At 40.7% G+C, this 18,612-nt stretch overlaps 2 protein-coding genes across 5 annotated transcripts; one reads left to right on the top strand and one right to left on the bottom strand.

Annotated features, from left to right (window-relative positions):
* Nucleotides 1–537: 537 nt before the first annotated feature.
* On the top strand, nt 538–9,948 carry tial1 (TIA1 cytotoxic granule-associated RNA binding protein-like 1). 3 transcript variants are annotated; one of them, XM_075475426.1, is made up of 12 exons: nt 546–818; nt 1,178–1,274; nt 1,408–1,506; nt 1,634–1,688; nt 1,764–1,851; nt 4,162–4,237; nt 4,446–4,554; nt 5,238–5,333; nt 6,278–6,362; nt 6,534–6,657; nt 7,192–7,373; nt 7,544–9,948. In XM_075475426.1, exons 1-12 carry the CDS (start codon nt 790–792, stop codon nt 7,665–7,667), a joined length of 1,164 nt encoding a protein of 387 aa, XP_075331541.1. In that variant the 5' UTR covers nt 546–789; the 3' UTR covers nt 7,668–9,948. The 3 variants fall into 3 exon arrangements, with proteins under 3 accessions (XP_075331532.1, XP_075331541.1, XP_075331550.1); XM_075475417.1 differs by having other exon boundaries at nt 538–818; nt 1,634–1,851; XM_075475435.1 differs by lacking the exons at nt 546–818; nt 1,178–1,274; nt 1,408–1,506; nt 1,634–1,688; nt 1,764–1,851 and adding an exon at nt 3,358–3,677.
* On the bottom strand, nt 9,250–17,897 carry pkd2l1 (polycystic kidney disease 2-like 1). Of its 2 annotated transcripts, none has more exons than XM_075475382.1 (15): nt 17,537–17,897; nt 17,191–17,304; nt 15,549–15,676; nt 15,194–15,447; nt 14,860–15,084; nt 14,540–14,768; nt 13,721–13,891; nt 13,455–13,636; nt 13,234–13,354; nt 13,049–13,147; nt 12,833–12,954; nt 12,633–12,750; nt 12,367–12,500; nt 12,127–12,262; nt 9,250–11,934 (listed from the first exon to the last, which is right to left on the bottom strand). In XM_075475382.1, exons 1-15 carry the CDS (start codon nt 17,814–17,816, stop codon nt 11,824–11,826), a joined length of 2,424 nt encoding a protein of 807 aa, XP_075331497.1. In that variant the 5' UTR covers nt 17,817–17,897; the 3' UTR covers nt 9,250–11,823. The 2 variants fall into 2 exon arrangements, with proteins under 2 accessions (XP_075331497.1, XP_075331507.1); XM_075475392.1 differs by having other exon boundaries at nt 12,111–12,262.
* Between the last annotated feature and the right edge of the window lie 715 nt (nt 17,898–18,612).

Genomic DNA, 18,612 nt, shown 5'->3' on the forward strand with positions numbered 1-18,612 from the left:
ATAGTCGTTAATTGTGCTCGGTATATTGGCATATATTGGCCGTGGTACATATATTACCACGGCCACAATACATCTGTGATATGTTCAGAGAATATAAACCCAGCAGAACTCTTAGATCCAAGGACTCAGGTCAGCTGGTCCAGTCCAGAGTCCAGACTAAAAATGGAGAAGCAGCATTTAGCTGTTATGCTGCAAACAAGTGGAACAAACTGCCAGTGGAGATTAAACTTTCACCAAATGTAGACATTTTTAAATCCAGGTTAAAGACATTTCTGTTCTCATGTGTCTATGCATGAAATATCTTTTAACTTATCTAGACTGTTGCTTGTTTTTAAATTCATTAAAATTATTTGATTTGTTTCTCTTTATATTCTTTTATGTATTTTTAATGCTTCTTACACTCCATGCTGCAATGCTTTTATTTTATGTAAAGCACTTTGAATTGTTTGTACATGAAATGTTCTATATAAATACATTTGATTTGATTTTGATTTGATATGAAATAATCACAAATGTTAGCACTGTTGTGGTGAACATTTTTACAGCTTGTACAATTGAAGATGGGAAAATGTTGGCTTTTTATTAGCTCGGCCTTGACCTATCGAGGTTCTCCACACGCATGCGCACTCCCTGGATTCACAGTGTGACGTAAGACCTATTACCCGGTTAGCTAGCTTCTAAGCTAGTTGGCTAGTTGTTGTTGTTGTTAACAGCGTAACATCGTCAGTTAACGTCAGCTAACTATCAAGTGGCTAACGTTTTCTGACCAGGTGACTGTCGGCATCGGTCATGGACGACGAAACGCACCCCAGAACCCTGTAAGTAATTTTACATTTCCAGCACTTTGCATTATGTTCCGTTAGGTGCGCTAACGGTCTGGGACCGTTTGCTAACCTAGCTTCCAAAGGCTAACTTAGCTTCCAAAGGCAAATACCCCTGCGAAGAAAACATAAACACGAACCTCAGTCCTTTGTTAAGGTCAACTCGATTAATTTTAGATCTCCTAATAAATAATTTCCTCAGTTAAATGCTTAATATTTACAGTTTTTAAACTATAGGCCACACTAGCCAATGTAAATACCGTTACGTTGAAATGGATGTTTATTTTTTAAGAAATTTAACTGCGTTATAATATTTCGAGTAAACCGTTTTGAACACCTTTTTCCCTTTCCTCCAGTTATGTGGGAAACCTCTCCAGGGATGTAACAGAGATTTTAATTTTACAACTCTTCACCCAAATAGGACCATGCAAAAGCTGCAAAATGATCACAGAGGTTAGTAGCAAGTATTTCCGTTGGACACATTATGTGATTGCAGTCATTGCCCCACACTTTTTTTTGAGTCATGGTCACAAAAACAGTGGAACCAAGTGTTTGAACTTCTGTGTTCTTACGTTGTCTCCTGCAGCACACAAGCACTGACCCATATTGCTTTGTGGAGTTTTTTGAGCACAGAGATGCCGCTGCAGCCCTTGCAGCCATGAACGGGAGGAAGATATTAGGAAAGGTAAGAGGGTTCAAATGTCTGCTTTGACATTAAAGATAGCAATGGAGTGATTATTTGTCGACTGAATTCCCTTTTGATCTTTGCTCCGTGTGAAGATGCTTTCCTTTTTTTTTATCTGGTTTTACAGGAGGTTAAAGTAAACTGGGCCACCACCCCAAGTAGCCAGAAGAAAGACACATCCAGTAAGTCTTTGGCCTTGAATTGTTTTAAGTCCCTGGGATTGAGTTTACAGCTTCTCGCCTTCTGTCTCATTCCAGATCACTTCCATGTTTTTGTGGGTGATTTGAACCCTGAGATTTCCACAGAAGATGTCAGGGCTGCGTTTGCACCGTTTGGGAAAATCTCGTAAGTTTGTCATTTAAAGGGTGTTTTTTTTTCACGTGTAATGCAAAGGTTGAATACTTCATTATTAGAATACTGATTACTCTAAAGTTGAATGATATTTAGGTCATTTAAGGTACTCCCCCTGCTAGCTCATAGTCTGACACAGCCAGTTGTCACCATGCTTACATGCATACATTGAGGGTATGATGTTTACAAGGTCACACGTGTTTTGAAAGAGACCGTGGTTTGCTGTATTCCCCCGTGCGAGCCAGGGCTTGGTCTTGCATGTCCTCAAACCCCCACCCGTCCTCATCTCCTCATTTATCCCACTGGAGGTTAATAAAATAATGCATAAAAAAACAAAAACAAATGATAATTAAACTCATCAAAGAACACACAGGTGTATATATCCTGAAATAACCACATAAACTATCAAATGGACACAGGTAGGCCAACTCTACTGACACCCTTTTCAGGGAATATCTGACAGTGTCGGTGGACACCTATATGAGTAAGTTTAATTCTGAATTGAGGCCAGAGGAAGCGCGAGGTAAAGATGGACTCATGTGCCCACAAAAACAACATGCAGATGTTTTGGTTTTTATATAATCAGCTGTGCACCCACAGAAACAAGGTGCCACACGCTCCAACTATTGCTCCCAGAGGCCACTCAGTCACTCCCGCAACCCAGAGGAATGGCATTGGATCATTCCTCGGGCTGAGGTGGACCGCGGTTTCTGCTAAACACGACTGTCTGAGAGAAATTACCAAAAAAAAAAAAAGAAAAACGGATTGACAGGAATGCAGAAGGCACTCCCGGACCACTTAAACAGAGCCAAATCACAGATCTGTGACTTTTGGCTCTCAAGCTTTTAGACCATCCGTGTGAGATGCTTTGAGCTTAGCCCAGACAACGTAAATTCAGTTTCCCTCCCTTTGAACTGTCTGACTCGGGACTCATTACTGATTGTAACCTTTCCCACTGAAGATGAGAGCCAGATGTTATCTCTTTTTTTTTTTTTAACAAAATGTTTTAAAGTCTCCAGACATTTTAAAGGTGCTCCTTTACTGTTTCCTCTTGATGTAGTTTATCTTTTTTTTCTCACAAAACACCCGACATCTATGCATGTAAACATAGTTGATGATGGACTAACATGTTTTTTATGACTGGTACATACTTTATACTTTATGTCTTGTTTTTTTTTTAAAAAAAAAACCTTCAACAGATTGGAACAGCCTCTTTTAGAATATTTGATCAAGTCCCAACATCAATTTCCAGTCAACTTACCTGTGGTCTGTCTGTTTTTATGACTGAGGTGGCAGCTTTTAGCATGTTTTTTTTTTTTTTTTTTTGCTCTTTTATGCACATGTAGGGTGTGGTAAGTAAACTGTACAGTTAACCAGGAAAATGTAAGCTTTGTGTATGAACCTGAACCACCTTTAGTTGTGCGTCTCAGTGAAGTAATAGCACTTTGGTTATTTTTACAGAAATGCTCATAGGATTGGACAGGAGCTTGAAGGCTAACAGCAAGGAACTGTGCACTCTGGAGACTCAGATGTAGTTTTTTTTCCTCTATTTATTCCATTTTATTTCCACATGTCTTTTATTTGTATTAACATTATATAGCTTAGATTAACCAATTCCAATATTTCAGTGTATTCCTCTTAATCTGTGTTGAAATTGTCTCATTTTGATTTGCATAGTGTTGTCTGTAGTGCATTGATCCTCTTCCGGAAATTTCTGAAAAATGTCAATTTCTCAAAATTTACAGCTTCCCAAACTCCATACTCCATTTTGGTGGTAAAGAATTGACCAGGAAAAATAAAGAAATCTGTTAACAGGCCATGTATGCCATTTAATTCCTTTTTTTCTCTTCTGATATTTTCTATATATTTCTATCTGTAGGACGAGCACCCACAGCAGATTTTAAGAATGCATGGTAACCCATATCCGTTCCTTTGTGAATTATAATCACTAGCCTACTGTTGTGAGGATTGAGCAAAAGATGGTGCTCTAGTGGTAAAGATCCATTAATACATCTGAAATTCTTTTTTTTAAACAGTACTGTAGGCTGCATGTATTTGTTGTTTTTTTGTTTTTGTTTTTTTTTTAGTTTTGTTTTGTTTTCAAGTGCTTTCAAGTTATATATATATATATATAAATATATATATCGAGTCAGTGCTCAGTACAACACTATGATAGCTAATATACCTTAATGTAGGACAGAGTTGAGGATTCACAGTTCAGTGTGTTTTGCGTGGTTCCTTTTTTAGTTTGAAGATTTTGATTACGAAGTGCGCTGAGGCTCTTTTTCTTACGTTTCCCTCCAGGGACGCTCGTGTTGTGAAGGACATGACCACCGGCAAATCAAAGGGGTATGGATTTGTGTCCTTCTTCAACAAACTGGTAAGGCTCCATGGCAAGAACACAGACTGAAGGTTATGTTTATTTCTTTATTATTCCTCATAAATACTCTCTGCAGTCATTTTTATAGCGTTATTCGTTGCTATCGGTTCAGATGTCGCTTTACAAGCAGCGGCACACATTTTCTGAAATGATTAGAGGTGTGAACGACATCCAGAGAGGGTGACTGCGTTCGATTTTCGATTTCTAGGACGCAGAAAATGCCATCGTCCACATGGCGGGACAGTGGCTCGGGGGACGCCAAATCAGGACAAACTGGGCAACACGCAAACCCCCGGCACCTAAAAGCGCTCAGGACAGTGAGTGTTGACGAAGAAATCAGCCTGAAGATGTGTTTTATATCTGTGTGATGAGATTAACCCATAAGAACCCACCGTGACACAGGTGTCACACGCCCTTTAAATGTTCTGGAAAATTCCATGAAAAACTTTAACCTTGATTTCAACTCATGAATTGCCAGAGTGACCCATACTTAACATCCTGGTGGGTCATGTGACAGGTCATGTGATTTAGTCTTCCCATAATAACATTTCCAAGATGTCTGTGTGCCAGGTTACGGGCAGAGCTAGCTAAATTTAAATCGCTTGTTTTTGGTTGCTAAAGGAAAGATTCAAACCATTTAAAACCATTTAACACCCATTGACACATCTTTGACACTAGGGAGTGTTATTTTGAGAAAAATGTCAGAAACTTGTTCTATATAGTCTGTTTAGTCTGTTTTATGTCCCCATAATTTTCCTTGATGCAGAAATTATCCAGGTTCTTAAAGCCCAATGTGACAGTGGGGGTGGTATTTTGAAAAAAATGCCAGAAATGTGTTCTATGTGGTCTATTTAGTCTGTGTTATGACCCCCTTAATTTTCAAGTAGAAATGGGCCCGGGTTCTTATGGGTTAAAGATGATTAGTCTTTTAAAGTCCAACAGGAAAAAAAGAAAAAGTTATTTAAACAGGCCTAACGAGGACGGTTTGTTTCCGTTTCAGATGGTTCCAAGCAGCTGAAGTTTGACGACGTCGTGACTCAGTCCAGTCCACAGAACTGTACTGTGTACTGTGGCGGGATCCAGTCAGGACTATCAGGCAAGTGTCACCTTTCCAAGATGTCATCGTTCAACCTCGTCCCACTTAAAGGGATAATCCGGAGTAAAATGCACTTTAGATCAATTTACGGGATGTTGGGAGTACATACGTTGAGTTGACATCAAAATCATGTCATTCGGATGTGTTTTGAGAATTTCGATTCGACCGTTTTTAGCCAAAAGTCGTTAGCCTGGAGGTGAGAGGGGCATATCATTTTGCCGCTACAAAACGCTATTTTTATACCTCTTCTACAGCTCCAAACAACATAACACTTATGTGGTAGTGAGTAGAGGGTCCCTAAAGCCAAACCGAAGTGTCCCGAGGTCTTCATGTGGTCGGATAGAGAGTCCAGAATGAATTTAATCAAGCCAGCACCTTTCCGGAAATGTGTCTGCTGCAGCTGCCGCTACAGACCGTGGTGAAGTTGGTTTGATATTGGTTTGAAAAAAAAGACACCTTATTTCCTTATTGTGAATATCTGTCGAATATCCAATATCAAACCAACTTCACCACGGTCTGTAGCGGCAGCTGCAGCAGACACATTTCCGGAAAGGTACTGGCTTGATTAAATTCATTCTGGACTCTATATCCGACCACATGAAGACCTCGGGACACTTCGGTTTGGCTTTAGGGACCCTCTACTCACTACCACGTAAGTGTTATGTTGTTTGGAGCTGTAGAAGAGGTATAAAAATAGCGTTTTGTAGCGGTGACACGATTTGCCAACTTCACTTCCAGGCTAACGACTTTTGGCTAAAAATGGTCAAATCGAAATTCTCAAAACGCATCCGAATGACATGATTTTGATGTCAACTCAACGTATGTACTCCCAACATCCCGTAAATTGATCTAAAGTGTATTTTACGCCGGATTATCCCTTTAAATGGTCTCGAATAGAACTGCATCCCAACCAGGCAAAATCTTTTTCTGTCCGACTCTTTCAGAACATCTCATGCGACAGACCTTCTCACCCTTTGGCCAAATAATGGAAGTCAGGGTTTTCCCTGAAAAAGGATATTCTTTCATCAGGTAGAGTCCATTGCAGCCTTTGGCCTCTAGATGTCAACACGAGACCGTTAAAGAGCAATACGTGTCTCCTTCACTATTAGTCACGATTACTGTAATCAATACTTTTATGAGGCCTCACTGATAAAAAAGCTTAGTATTCTGACAGGGATTCTGCTCTTTTTTTCTTTCCAGGTTTTCCTCCCATGACAGCGCCGCACATGCCATTGTGTCAGTAAACGGCACAGCCATCGAGGGTCACATAGTGAAGTGCTACTGGGGCAAAGAGTCTCCCGACATGGCAAAAAGTCCACAGCAGGTAGAGCGAACACCACCAATGCGATAAGAGCGATGAAAGGTTTTAAATGTGTCGTAAATGCAAGAGAAGAGGAAAAGCTGACAGAATTTTATCGCATGAATGGTGTAAACAAGTGAAGGCGTTGAGTTAATTGGCTCTCCTGCAGCGTCTACTGTCGCATGAATGTTTTATGTCGTATTAGCAAGTGGCTCAGCTGTGTGGAGGGGACAGGCTGCGGGCTCTGGACTTGAAAATAGAACTGGGATGGTTCGGCCTGTGGCTTTCCGTCTTCCTCTTAGGAACTCGGAAGACTTGGATGTAACTATCAGAGAACTGTGGATTGCTTTTGAGCCAAAATAATTAAAAGAATAAGAAATAAAAGAGAAAAAGGCAGAAATGTTAGTCTAAGTACATTTTAGCCTCTTTTTTTCTTTCTTTTTTTTTTTTTTAAATATCCAATATTCATGCAACATTTGTGACATCTTTTAGCTTCTGATTGAGATAAAATGCAAACGGGGCAGCTCAAACGTTGGTTCTCTTTTTTTCTCTTTTCAGTTTGAGTACAGTCAGTGGGGCCAGTGGAACCAGGTGTACGGAAATCCACAGCAGCAGCAGCAGCAGCAGCAACAACAGCAACAGCAGCAGCAGCAGTATGGGCAGTATGTGACCAACGGGTGGCAAGTTCCTTCCTACAGCATGTACGGCCAGACATGGAACCAGCAGGGATTTGGAGTAGAGTGAGTTTTACTCTGTAACACTTTGTTGTTGTTGTTTTTTTGCCACTTTACCACTTTGAAACTGTAAAACAGTTTCTCAAAGTTGGGAAATCTTTATTAGCTGCAGGCAAATTTGCTTTTACGGTGCAGATGAACGCCGCGCTGACCAGGTAACTTTGTTATCTTCGCAGGCAGTCGCAGTCGACAGGCTGGATTGGCGGCTTTGGGTCTCCGTCAGCCCAGGCAGCACCCCCTCCCGGCACGGTCATGTCCAACATGGCCAACTTCAGCATGGCTGGCTATCAAACGCAGTGAGATGGCCCCCGACTTGGGGGAACACGGCGCTCTTTCATCTGGACAGCCGCTGCGGTAACGGGGCAGGGGCCATATTCACAAAGCCTTTGGAGAAAGCAGTTGCACCTAAACAACCAGTTTAACTGTCGTCCTAAATGACGGTCCATCAGACCCACAACCTTTAAGTTAATTATTCTGGTGCTCTTGGACTTCAACACAGCTGTCTTTGTCTCAGCAATTAGGGACACACCAAACATTTTGAATGTTTGGCCCTTTTAGTATTTGACAAGAGGCTATCTATCTTAAAGGGGACATATCATGTGAAAATGACTTTTTTTCTGTGCTTGAGACTCAAAAAACAACATAACCCTAGTATTTTAGTTTCTCCATTTGTCGTTGATTCCGCCATCGCTGCAGCACCGGTAACTTGTGACAGGACAGCGGCTTGAATTAATGGAAGAAGAAGAAGGAGTTGCTGCACCGTCCCTGTCTTATTTTGACCAAAGCGCGACATAAAGACCTCAGGAATGGGTCAGCTCGAGGAAAAAAAAACCAAAAAAACAGCATAACATGTCTCCTTTAACGTAGACGCCAAACATGATGCTTTTTCTCTCGTCACACATTAAGTGACAAATGGGTCAAACTCTAAAAAAGAAAAAAATTGGAAAAAAGGTCATCGTAGTTCTGCAAAACTTATTGCGACTGTCAGTTTTAAAGCTTCGGAGGGAAAATAACGCACAAACGACAGCTGGATTACTTTTACTTTCCTAAAAACACGGTCAAAATGCAGAAAACCCGCTCTGAAAAGAAACGTTTCAGTGTGTATTTATTACCAAACCCCGCCCCCTCGGTTTTTAAAATCCCGTACAGTCGCATATCATTTGTACAGGTGGAGCAGTTATTGTTGGCCATGGTGAATTTCTGCTTCAGGCTACGCTGAGCTGCAGGAATGATCTGCTTAAAGGTTGGTCTGGGCCTTCAGTTCATGGACCAGCTTGGCATCAAGTTGGATCGTGATAAGTTGTGACACAAATGCTTTGTGAATAGGGCCCCGGAGCAGCGGAGTTTTACCCTTCCAGTATATCTAAAGAGACTATTTGTATAAACAGCTGTGGCTTTAAAGGAGATAAATGTGTGTTGTGGCGTCTCCAGGATAAAGTTTGTGTACGAAGAAATTTTACCTACACTTCTAAAAGCAAAAAAAAATAAGTAAATAAAAATTTTCGTGACCTTGGCATCGCAGAGACGCGCGCTTCTTTGATGGACTCTGATGATTTTTAATTTAAAACCTACTTAAAGCCAAGACCGATTCATTTCTGATGGTGCGTCTCAGAGGAGACGTTATAGCACACGCACGACGCAGAAAAGAAGATTTTTGTAGAAACTGCTCAGCCCCCAGTCTCGGTAAAGACTAAAGGAAGGAAGACGAACATTTTGAATGTTTTCCTCCTCCTTCCCCCTCGCTGACCTCAGCTCATCCACACGCGTCTCGTTCTACTGGCGATTTAAAATCTTGAAAACGAGTTTTGAACCAAAACGGCCTCTAATTTATGAAACTTTTCTGTTTTGGGTAATTCAAACTTTTTCCATTGATCGGTGGAGATATATATATATTTTTTTTTTTCTTTCTGCTCTGTCCCCTTGATTTTGGTTTTTGAAGCGTCCTTATATCCCAGGTAAATTATTGAATCGCTGGCAAATTGTGACAAGAGGATGACTCGATGAAATCCTGCCGTTTGGATTCGATTTGTGTTTGTGCCATTCTGTACAGTGTATCGCACACCTTTGAGGCTCCCTCTCCCCTCGTTTGAACTAGACGATGTTTTTCTTGTTTTATTTGAGCGGGGGAGCGTTCAAGACTTAAAACAGGGTCGTGTCTACTGAGTGTGTAAATATAAACCTTGATCATGAAACTTAATGTACATACTGTAGGTAGAATGATGTGATATTAATCACCCGTCATTGGATTTTCAGCAATATGATTTACGACTTAAGCCTTAATTGATTTGTCGGCAAATTCAAACTTTTGAGTTATTGAAGTCGAAATTCTTTTTCGGCTTCACCCTCCCCCCCGTTTTCACGTTTGTGTGCCATTGTCGGGCGCCGCAGGAAGCAGGTGTGTCGCATCGGCTCGGCCTGTACGCTGATGACATGTCGCTTACAACACTGAATGTAATGGCAATTTGCTTTTAAGTTGAACAACAGAAGTGATGTTTAATAATAAATGACGGAATTAGTTTTCCATTTATTGGGGAAAAAAAAAAAAGCAAGTCACTTGAAATAAAGAAGCATTTGTACCTCGTTGCTCTGTATGTTTTTTTTATTATTAGACGCTGATAAATGGTGCTCTATGCGGAGGTCTTGACAGCAAAGCATACATTTATGGGACGCCTACCACAGGATGTGAACGGCATGTTTCACATTTCTTAAAGTCTGCATCTGATATTCTGTCTGAATATTCTATACACGGGAGATTAGTTCTAAAGTGGGAGATGATGGAACTGAATAATTACTGCCACAGTACTGTGCAGAAGGGTTGACCCACACTCCCCGTTTCTTTACGATATTGTCAGGAAAATGGAAAAACGGGTGCAAACAAATGGACAATACAGTGTAAAAGGCATTAAAGAATTTGTACAATTCTAACTAGCTTGAAAGTTAAGCTAAAGGCACATTTAATCTTCAACACAGCCTGAACACACGAGCTTTCTGTCATTTCTTTAAGGAGTCTTCAGGAATAGTTCTCCAGGCTCCTGGAAGGACATCCCAAAGCTCTTCTTTGGATGTCAGCTGCCTTTTGCTCCGTTCTCTGCCAACATGATCCCACACTGCTTCATTCTGGGGAGGATTCATCCCTCCATCAGACCTGTTGCAGCTGATTTTTTTATTTATTTTTTCGTCCACTTCTCGTGTCCTTTGGCACAGCTCAGCCTTTTCTCCCTGTTTCCCTTCCTTAACTCATTGGCTGCCAGCCATTTTCAGTGAAGAGAGAGCCATACTGCCAAGTGTTTTACAGTATTTTGACTGATTTTCCAAGACCCACAGAAAAGTGTGTCTTATGACTATGTACACACCGAAATTACCAAACGAAAGAGTAGACTCTCTTCTTTCATCAGGAAAAAAAAGTTTGTTTCTACCATTTTCAGTCCTTTAGTAATAGACAGTAGAACATAGGTTGGTTTCACCAAAAACAGCTGTTCGACCCAAAAAACGGAGAAAACAAGCTTCTTTTTTTTGTGCAAAGTGGCACTGCTGCCACCTAGCGGGTAATTTTTTGTCCTCCACAGCCTCCAATATACCAGGTTTTCAGCTAATGGCTCTTTGGGAATCAAATAAAACATTTAAAAAAAAAAAAGTAATTTTATGCCTGTCAAACAGTGTCATCTTTAGCACTTTTCTTTCAGTAGCGTTAAGTGGCTTAACAAAAACACCCGATGCCCAACCTTTAGAAAAGCCATCAGAGTCTGAAGAGCTGTGGCTCAACACCACTTTAAAAGATAACCGAAAGGTCTGGCTGCTTGGATGCAGAATCATTTAGAAAAATCAGGTTTCAAGCCTTTTGCACTGTACTGTCGTTCATAGAAATCTTGTCCAATTGAATCATAGTTTCTCAGATCCAGCTATTTGCTACAAGTGAAGTCATTTTTCTCAAATTAGGAGCTCCGCACTGTTTAAGGTCATTAATGTGATTTGGGCATCTAGGGATGAAGCAAAGCAAAGCAACTTAAGTTACTTGCAACTTGGCAGACGCATTGCGTGACATTGGATTATATTGCATAACTTTTTCTTTTTTTTTTTAAACATCTTATTCATTTTGCTAAACCTAATGTTGTGTATAGTATATTTATGTTACAAGACTAATAGTACATAGATTTACATTAGGATCTCACGACATTGTAGCCTTCTACACAGCTATCTGTGCGTACGTTTGAGCCAGTTTGTTAGATCAGCTGTAGTGCGGTCAGGCACCTAATAAGCAAAGATTTTTACAAACATTTATACAGCATTTACACTTTTCCACGAGAGGACGGTAACTTTGACTGTTACCGGGTTGCCCTGTTGCTAGCTCGAGAATTTTTCTTTTCTTACTGAGCAGAAATGGAATAACGGAAGTTTGTGAGGCTTGAGGAATCGTTAGCGGGTCGGCTGATTTCAAGATGAGATTCCATGTGACGGATCACATGTGAGTGTCGAGGGGGCGCATCGCTGGTTTCCTGGACGACATCTCGGGTTTTGATGCTCTGTCAACGTGGACCAGGACGTGGCCATCGGAGGCTGAGTCGTTGCTCTGAAGAAGGGGTCATTGAAAATGAATTTTGCAGAATATTTCACAACACAAACATAATAAAGTTCAGTCTAACTTCTGTTATATAAGCGCTGCATCTCCATGATATCCCTAATAGAGTGCTCTGATCCCTGGGTATGTGTAAAGTGAAGCCTCCGTGCTGATGAGAATCTTGTTACCTGTTGCTGTACTCACATCATTATTGGCGACAGACGGTATCTGGGCTGTTCTGTTGGCTTTTTCTTGTTGTCCCAGTCTGTCCATAATCAGCTCAATCCTGGATGTGACGCCTGCCACTAAGCTTTCAATGTGCAGCACCTGTGAGGCCAGTCTTTCGTTGAGAAAAAAAAGAGGTAACGGTAGAGTTTGGTTATGTATTTCATTGGAATGAAACATTTCAAGGCATTTCGCTAGTGAAATAAAAATTTTGCCCACTTTAGAAACTGTTCCTGATCCACAAAGGTTTTGCTGGAGAGGCTCTTTTGCTCATCTGGTGTTACGGGAGGCTTCTCCAGTAAATCACTCCCATAATTCTTTCCAAGATTGTTGAGCTCAGCATTTAGAGCGTCCTGATAAAAACAGAAAAGCTGCAGTCATTGGTGCTCAGTCCTTGCATCTATGTAATCCCCGAAACCTGTCATGATAGTCACAAACATCACAAGGAATCGTTCAGTGTGTCTTTTCCAGGTTAGAGCACGAACCCTCTTTTCCTCCAGCTCCATTTTCATCCTCTGTTGTTCGTCTGCGTCGAGAATTTGGTTCCCATCGCGGTCAAACTGTGAGAAGGCTGCAGATATTTCATGATCGGCATGACCCATCCTGCAAAAAATCATCAGAGCGTTCAGTTTGATACTAAAGTTATCAAACTGATAACTTTTCCTTCTGGAACTGCATCTCTTACTCCTTAAGAGTTTCTCTGAAGTCCTTGAATTCGATCTCTCCCGATCCAGACTGCAGCGCCTTCTGAACATCTGAAATTTTCTCATTTTTAAGTTTCAACCTCATAAACGTCTTCATGTAGCTCTGAATTGTGAGAAAAAGAAGAAAATAAAAAAACCTTATTGTGTGTGAGCTCTGTAAAAACAACCATCATTGTGTGTTTTTTCCATTTGATTACCTGTTTGATGATGTCAGTAATTTGTAGCTCATCTTTTTGGGACGACAGCTCCTCTTTAACCTCCGAATACGTGTCGTTTATGATGGCCAGAAACATGTTCTGAGGGAAGGACGCGTGAAGAGATCATGTGACAGCTCAAAAGGGCCCTCTTAAAGTCTGTTTGCTTTAGCTGCAGAATATCTTACCAATAGAACGAAGAAGACAAAGAACACATAGGTGACAAAGTAGATTGGCCCAAGGACTCTGTTGGCGCGGTCGATGGTGTCATAGTCGAAGTCTCCGAGGATAATTCTGAACTGTGTGAAGCTGCAGGGGAAAAAAAACCCCACAAACGTTAAATTAAGAATGGTTAACGGGTGCTCAAACCAGTGAATCACTTCCTGTTGCAGTTTTGAACACCACTTACATGCACTTTACAAAGGTGCTGAAAGATTCCACCTCTGTTCCAAAGAGTAGATATCCAAGTTGAGCATAAGCAAAGAAGACGATGAAGAACATGATGGCAAACCCAAAGATGTCTTTCGCACATCGACCCAGAGTGGTGGACAGCTGTGACATGGTCTTATTAAAGCTGATATACTTGAAAATCTACAAAATGGAAAGAAGGAGGCACCCGTTCTTAGGAACAGCCCAAGAATTGGCACGGGAAGGGGAAAGATGTCGGTGCTTTACCTTAATCCATGCGAAGAACAGGTTCACTGCATTCATGTTGTTATACTGCGTTTGCCAGAATGCCAGAAATTCAAAATCCGCATAGATACCGGGCTGCTCCAGCAGTTTGCCAAGCAATTTGTCTACTTTGATTGTTCGGAAAACATTGAAGATGATGGCGACGATGGCCAGCTGGAAAGAAGAATAATGTCAAAGAAACATCAGAGGAAACAGCACACTGCAAAAAGCCAGCTTTCAAAAACAAGAAAAAAAAGTACAAAAATTAGGTGTATTTTGCTTAAAAATAGCAAAATTATCTGCCAATGGAACAAGAAAATGTGGCTCGTCAAAATTTTTCAAAACAAGTAAAAATATCTAATCTCAATTAACCGACAAATACCTCAGAATTAGTGTATTTTAACTAATAACAAGTACATTTTTCTTGATTCTAATTAAATACACGTGGCCTATTTTCTCAATATATTGAAAAATATTCTTGAATCAAGTAAATGCTAGAGCCATTATCTTGACATAGTGGTATGCACTAGGCCTTAAATTTCTTGAAACCAGCTTTGAAACTGTTGATATTCTAGCTTCAAGCATGTACTTACTCAAAACAGGTCATAACATCTCAGTAACAAGCTGTAATACCTTATTTAGATAATTAAGGACAGAAACACTTAAAACAAGTGAAACAGTCTAACATAAAAACTGAAAGAACTATCTTATCGGACAAAAAATAAGCATATATCCCTTTGATCTAAGATATTTCTTTTTACTTAGATTTCACTTTTTGCAGTGCAGGTCTGAATGAAAGGGTGTTTTTTTTTATTTTCTTACCAGTATGACTACAATATCCAGTATGTTCCAGATGCTATTGAAATAGGATAACTTGTGTATCCGCAGCTCGAGTATCTCCTCCACAATATAGTAGAGGATGAACACACAGAAGACCAACTCGCAGCCGAGGATGAAGTAGTCCCAGGTGGTGATGTAGCGAATCAGCCGAACTGTTCTTATTTGGTAGGAAGGGATCGCGCCACCGGTGGCTGGGAACTCAACCACCAACCTGAAAGGTGCAGGCCAAACTTTGGGTCAGCCAGTGGATAAGAACCAAGAACCAGAAGGTGAATTTGCTGATAATAGTTGATGCTCCTCACCTGATGACACAGAACATGTTGATGTTTGCGTTGTAGGTGGAGAAGTCGACGAAGACTGCTCTGGTGCCTCGGTCCAACCAAAGGTTGTCCACCAGTTCCATCAGCATGTCGGCGCTCTCCTCTTTAGTCCGACTCAGGTCTTGGTAGTATCCTGCTCCACTGTAGGTGGTCAGCAAGCCCCAGTAAGAGGAACCTTTGATCTCTTTCTCTGTGTGGTAGGTCCAGCTGCAGAAGAAGAAGACAAACTGAGAAGAACACGACATTTTCCTGCTTCGTTTCCTGCATATGCTTGATAACTAACGGCCTTTTTTTTAGACAACAGTAAGGGGTTTACGCAGAGCCATTGATGAGACCGAAGTTGAGGTCGTCCTCCTTCTTCTCATTGTAAACATCGAAACATCCCGTGATCTCATCTCTAAAGTCTTTATGGACCTTGCAGGAGTTGTTCTTGATCTTGATCTGCCTCAGCCTCGGAACGCCCAGCAGCATGTTCTCGTAGTAGATTAAAGACTGGTCTCCGCTATCAAGGGACTGGTTATTGTACCATTTTGTCCAGTAGAGGCCATCCAGTAATGGACCCTGGGTGTACTGTTCGTGTACAGAGAGGGCAGATGCAGTTTGATTTACTTTTTTTTTTTACACATTCACGTTAGTTTGGAAACAAGAAATAATAATGGAGTAAAACTCACAGTCCAGAAGTCAGCCATGGTGCCAATGGACTGAAACTTAACCCCACTCTCACTGGCTGTGTTCACAAAGAGGTCCGTCATGGCTTTAGTGAAATAGTAGGTGCTTGAGCTGGTCATACCGTATGTCACTGTAAGAACGTAATCACATTGTTAGTTACTATCTGGCTTTGCTCAGGCACATCTCTAAATGTTGCTCCATTCAGAGGTCCAAGATAAGGCAACCTCATTGGCAGACACACAAGCCCGCTTTGAATTCTTTGGCTTTGTTTCCGCCACTGCTGCAGTGAAATGGATCCAGATTAGGGGGGCTGTAATTTGTTTGAAGAGGGAGCAAGCTGGCCTGACGCAAATGGCTTCATCAAACAGTGTAAATCTAACCCGGACAAAGCAACAAAAGATGTGGCCAAATGCTCTTATCGCTAAAAGCCAAAAGAGCAGCAGTCGTGTCCCTTTCTCTCCTAATGCTCGGCTGGACAATGGCTTTTAGACAGAGATGGGAGGGGCTTTTGTGGTTGGCATCAAAGCAAAGTGGAAAGTTTGGGTGGTAGGTCAACAATCCAGAGTGCCCTCACATCCTTTTAGTTGGTTGAGATACATTCAAGTTAACGAAGAAACACGCGAACAAAATATGTAATTTATTTAATAAAAAATAAAAAAACACTTCAGTAACATTAGATATCTGCTCATTTGGGATAACAGGGAAATAACTTCATTGCCTTCCTAACAATTCAGCAGTTTTCATCATGTAAATTAAATCAATGACAGTATTTAAGTGTCAGGCAAATCAACTTAATGATGTTCTGAAAAATTTAAGAGTATCTAGAATTTAATGCAAGCAGCTGATTTGTAAAAAAAAACTAATTTAATTCAGTAAAAGCTGTGTAAAAAAAATAAAAAAAAGGGAGGAAACGAACGACTAAGGTCTGAAGAGTTTGATTATCAACAGGCCAGAAGCATAATTTGTAGATAATAAAAGAAGAGTTGTAGAAAGTCCTTCACAACTGGATTCACCTCTCTGTGAAAGACTGGATGGGCGAATAGTTCAACAATTTAATGATAACATTACTCAACATGAAATTACAAAGATGTGGGGATTTAATCATCTACATTACTTAACATCTCAAAGATTTAGAGAATCTGGAGAAATCTCTTTAAGCAGGATAGAGTCTGAAAATCTGCTTTTAATGGATCAGACCCCCAAGGGCCAAAGCATCAGAGCTCAAAACGCATCACAAAAAGTATCAGTAAACACCGTTTTTCGCTTCTTCCAAAGAAAAAAGATTAAGAGGAAAGAACCAAACATTATGACTGACCTGCCTGTAGTCCACACCTGTCACTCACTGAAAACATTAAGAAACTGAATATTTCACAAAGTGCTGAGCTGCGGAAATATCTAGCAAACATTGCTTATGCAATACAGTGGCCCCGTCACCAAATAGTTGTTTTTTTTAAACATATTGCTGTCATCAAATTCAAATTGAGCAGGTATTTTCAATGACTCATTCACTACATTAGTCACAAATGCTGCAAAATCAAGATATTTGAAATCATTTTGTCACAAATTCAGAGTTCAAAACTTTGACCATGTTCCAAAAAATTTAGAAAGAATAACTTTTAAAAAACATTGGAATCTCGCACTTACAGAGGCAAATGTCCACCAGGAACACTACGTAGACCAGTAACTCCCTCAGAGTGGTTCGGACAAGCTTTTCCCTGTTGTTGGAGGTGTTTTCGGTCAATGCTGTGCCCCACAACCCTACGGAGAAAAGTCAGTTTAAGTCGAGGCTTTTGCAGTTGTGGTGCAGATGTTTTTGTGATGTTGGTAACACCTGTCAGGCAGACACTTCAATTTCAAAAGCATTACAACATGTTTCCGAGGTGTTTTTGGTTAGAAAAGGATGTTGAAAGATAGCAGTTCAGTTAAGAAATTGGTTATACGGGTGTTTTTCAAAGCAGGAACGCTGCGGTGGGATGAAAGTGTTCCTTACCTTTTATAAAAGAGCAGCAGCCTCTTCTCTTCTTCATCACACTTTGCTCAGAGGATGAGGGTTCCTCTGGGAACCCGCCCGGGACATCTTGTTTGTACAGACTATCCATGGAGCTTTGGAAGACGGGTTGGGGGCTATAGATGGTGCTGACAACCCGGGGCAAAGGTGGAGGGGACCCGCAGTAGCCGTGGTTCACCCATGCCCCGTTACCCACGCTGTCCAGCTCGCACTCCACCCGCCCAGTCAGGCGGCTCTCGGCCCGGTTGTTCAAGCACTTCATGCTGCTCGGTGTGGACGTTCCTCTATATGGACCTCTGGTGTTCAGATCAGAGATGCACTGTCGGCAGCTTTTGAACACCTGCTGGAGAGATGTTTATAAAGAGAGGATGACCTAAGCTTTGTTGGGGGGAGGAGCAACCGGTCCACTGTTGTAGCTTTTGTAGTTTGGAGGATGAGACTAAGTTGAAATTAATTTAAGCAGAGGTGTCAAGTAACGAAGTAGAAATACTTCGTTACTGTACTTAAGTACACTTTTTAGGTATCTGTACTTTACTCCATTACTTATTTTTCTGCCTACTTCTGACTTCTACTCATTACATTTTCACACAAGTATCTGTACTTTCTATTCCTTACATTTTTTGTTTTTGTTTTGAATGAATACCTCACGACCTACCTCTTGAATACTACCTCACGTGTAACTGAATTCCAATAAAGTTTGAGAAAGAACATGCTCCTTGAGTGACTTTGTCTTTGACAGTAATGGTTTTATGATTGTTGTCTTGGGCCACATATAGAACTATTCAGTTTTCAAATTAAGCTTGCAATTCATATAGTGGCATCTACCTTTTTGTGAGTGTTTTTTTTTAATTTAAAAAAGAAATAATTATTTAAAGGTTACTTTATACTTTTATACTTTAAGTAGGTTTTGGAGCCCGTACTTTTCACTTTTACTTGAGTAAAGAGGTCAAGTTGATACTTCAACTTTTACCAGTGTTTTTAAACTGCAGTATCTATACTTCTACTTAAGTAACAAATGTGTGTACTTTTGACACCACTGAATTTATGTAATATCATGG

The sequence above is a fragment of the Odontesthes bonariensis genome, chromosome 2 (genome assembly GCF_027942865.1).
Source record: "Odontesthes bonariensis isolate fOdoBon6 chromosome 2, fOdoBon6.hap1, whole genome shotgun sequence".
NCBI classification, from domain to species: Eukaryota; Metazoa; Chordata; class Actinopteri; order Atheriniformes; family Atherinopsidae; genus Odontesthes; species Odontesthes bonariensis.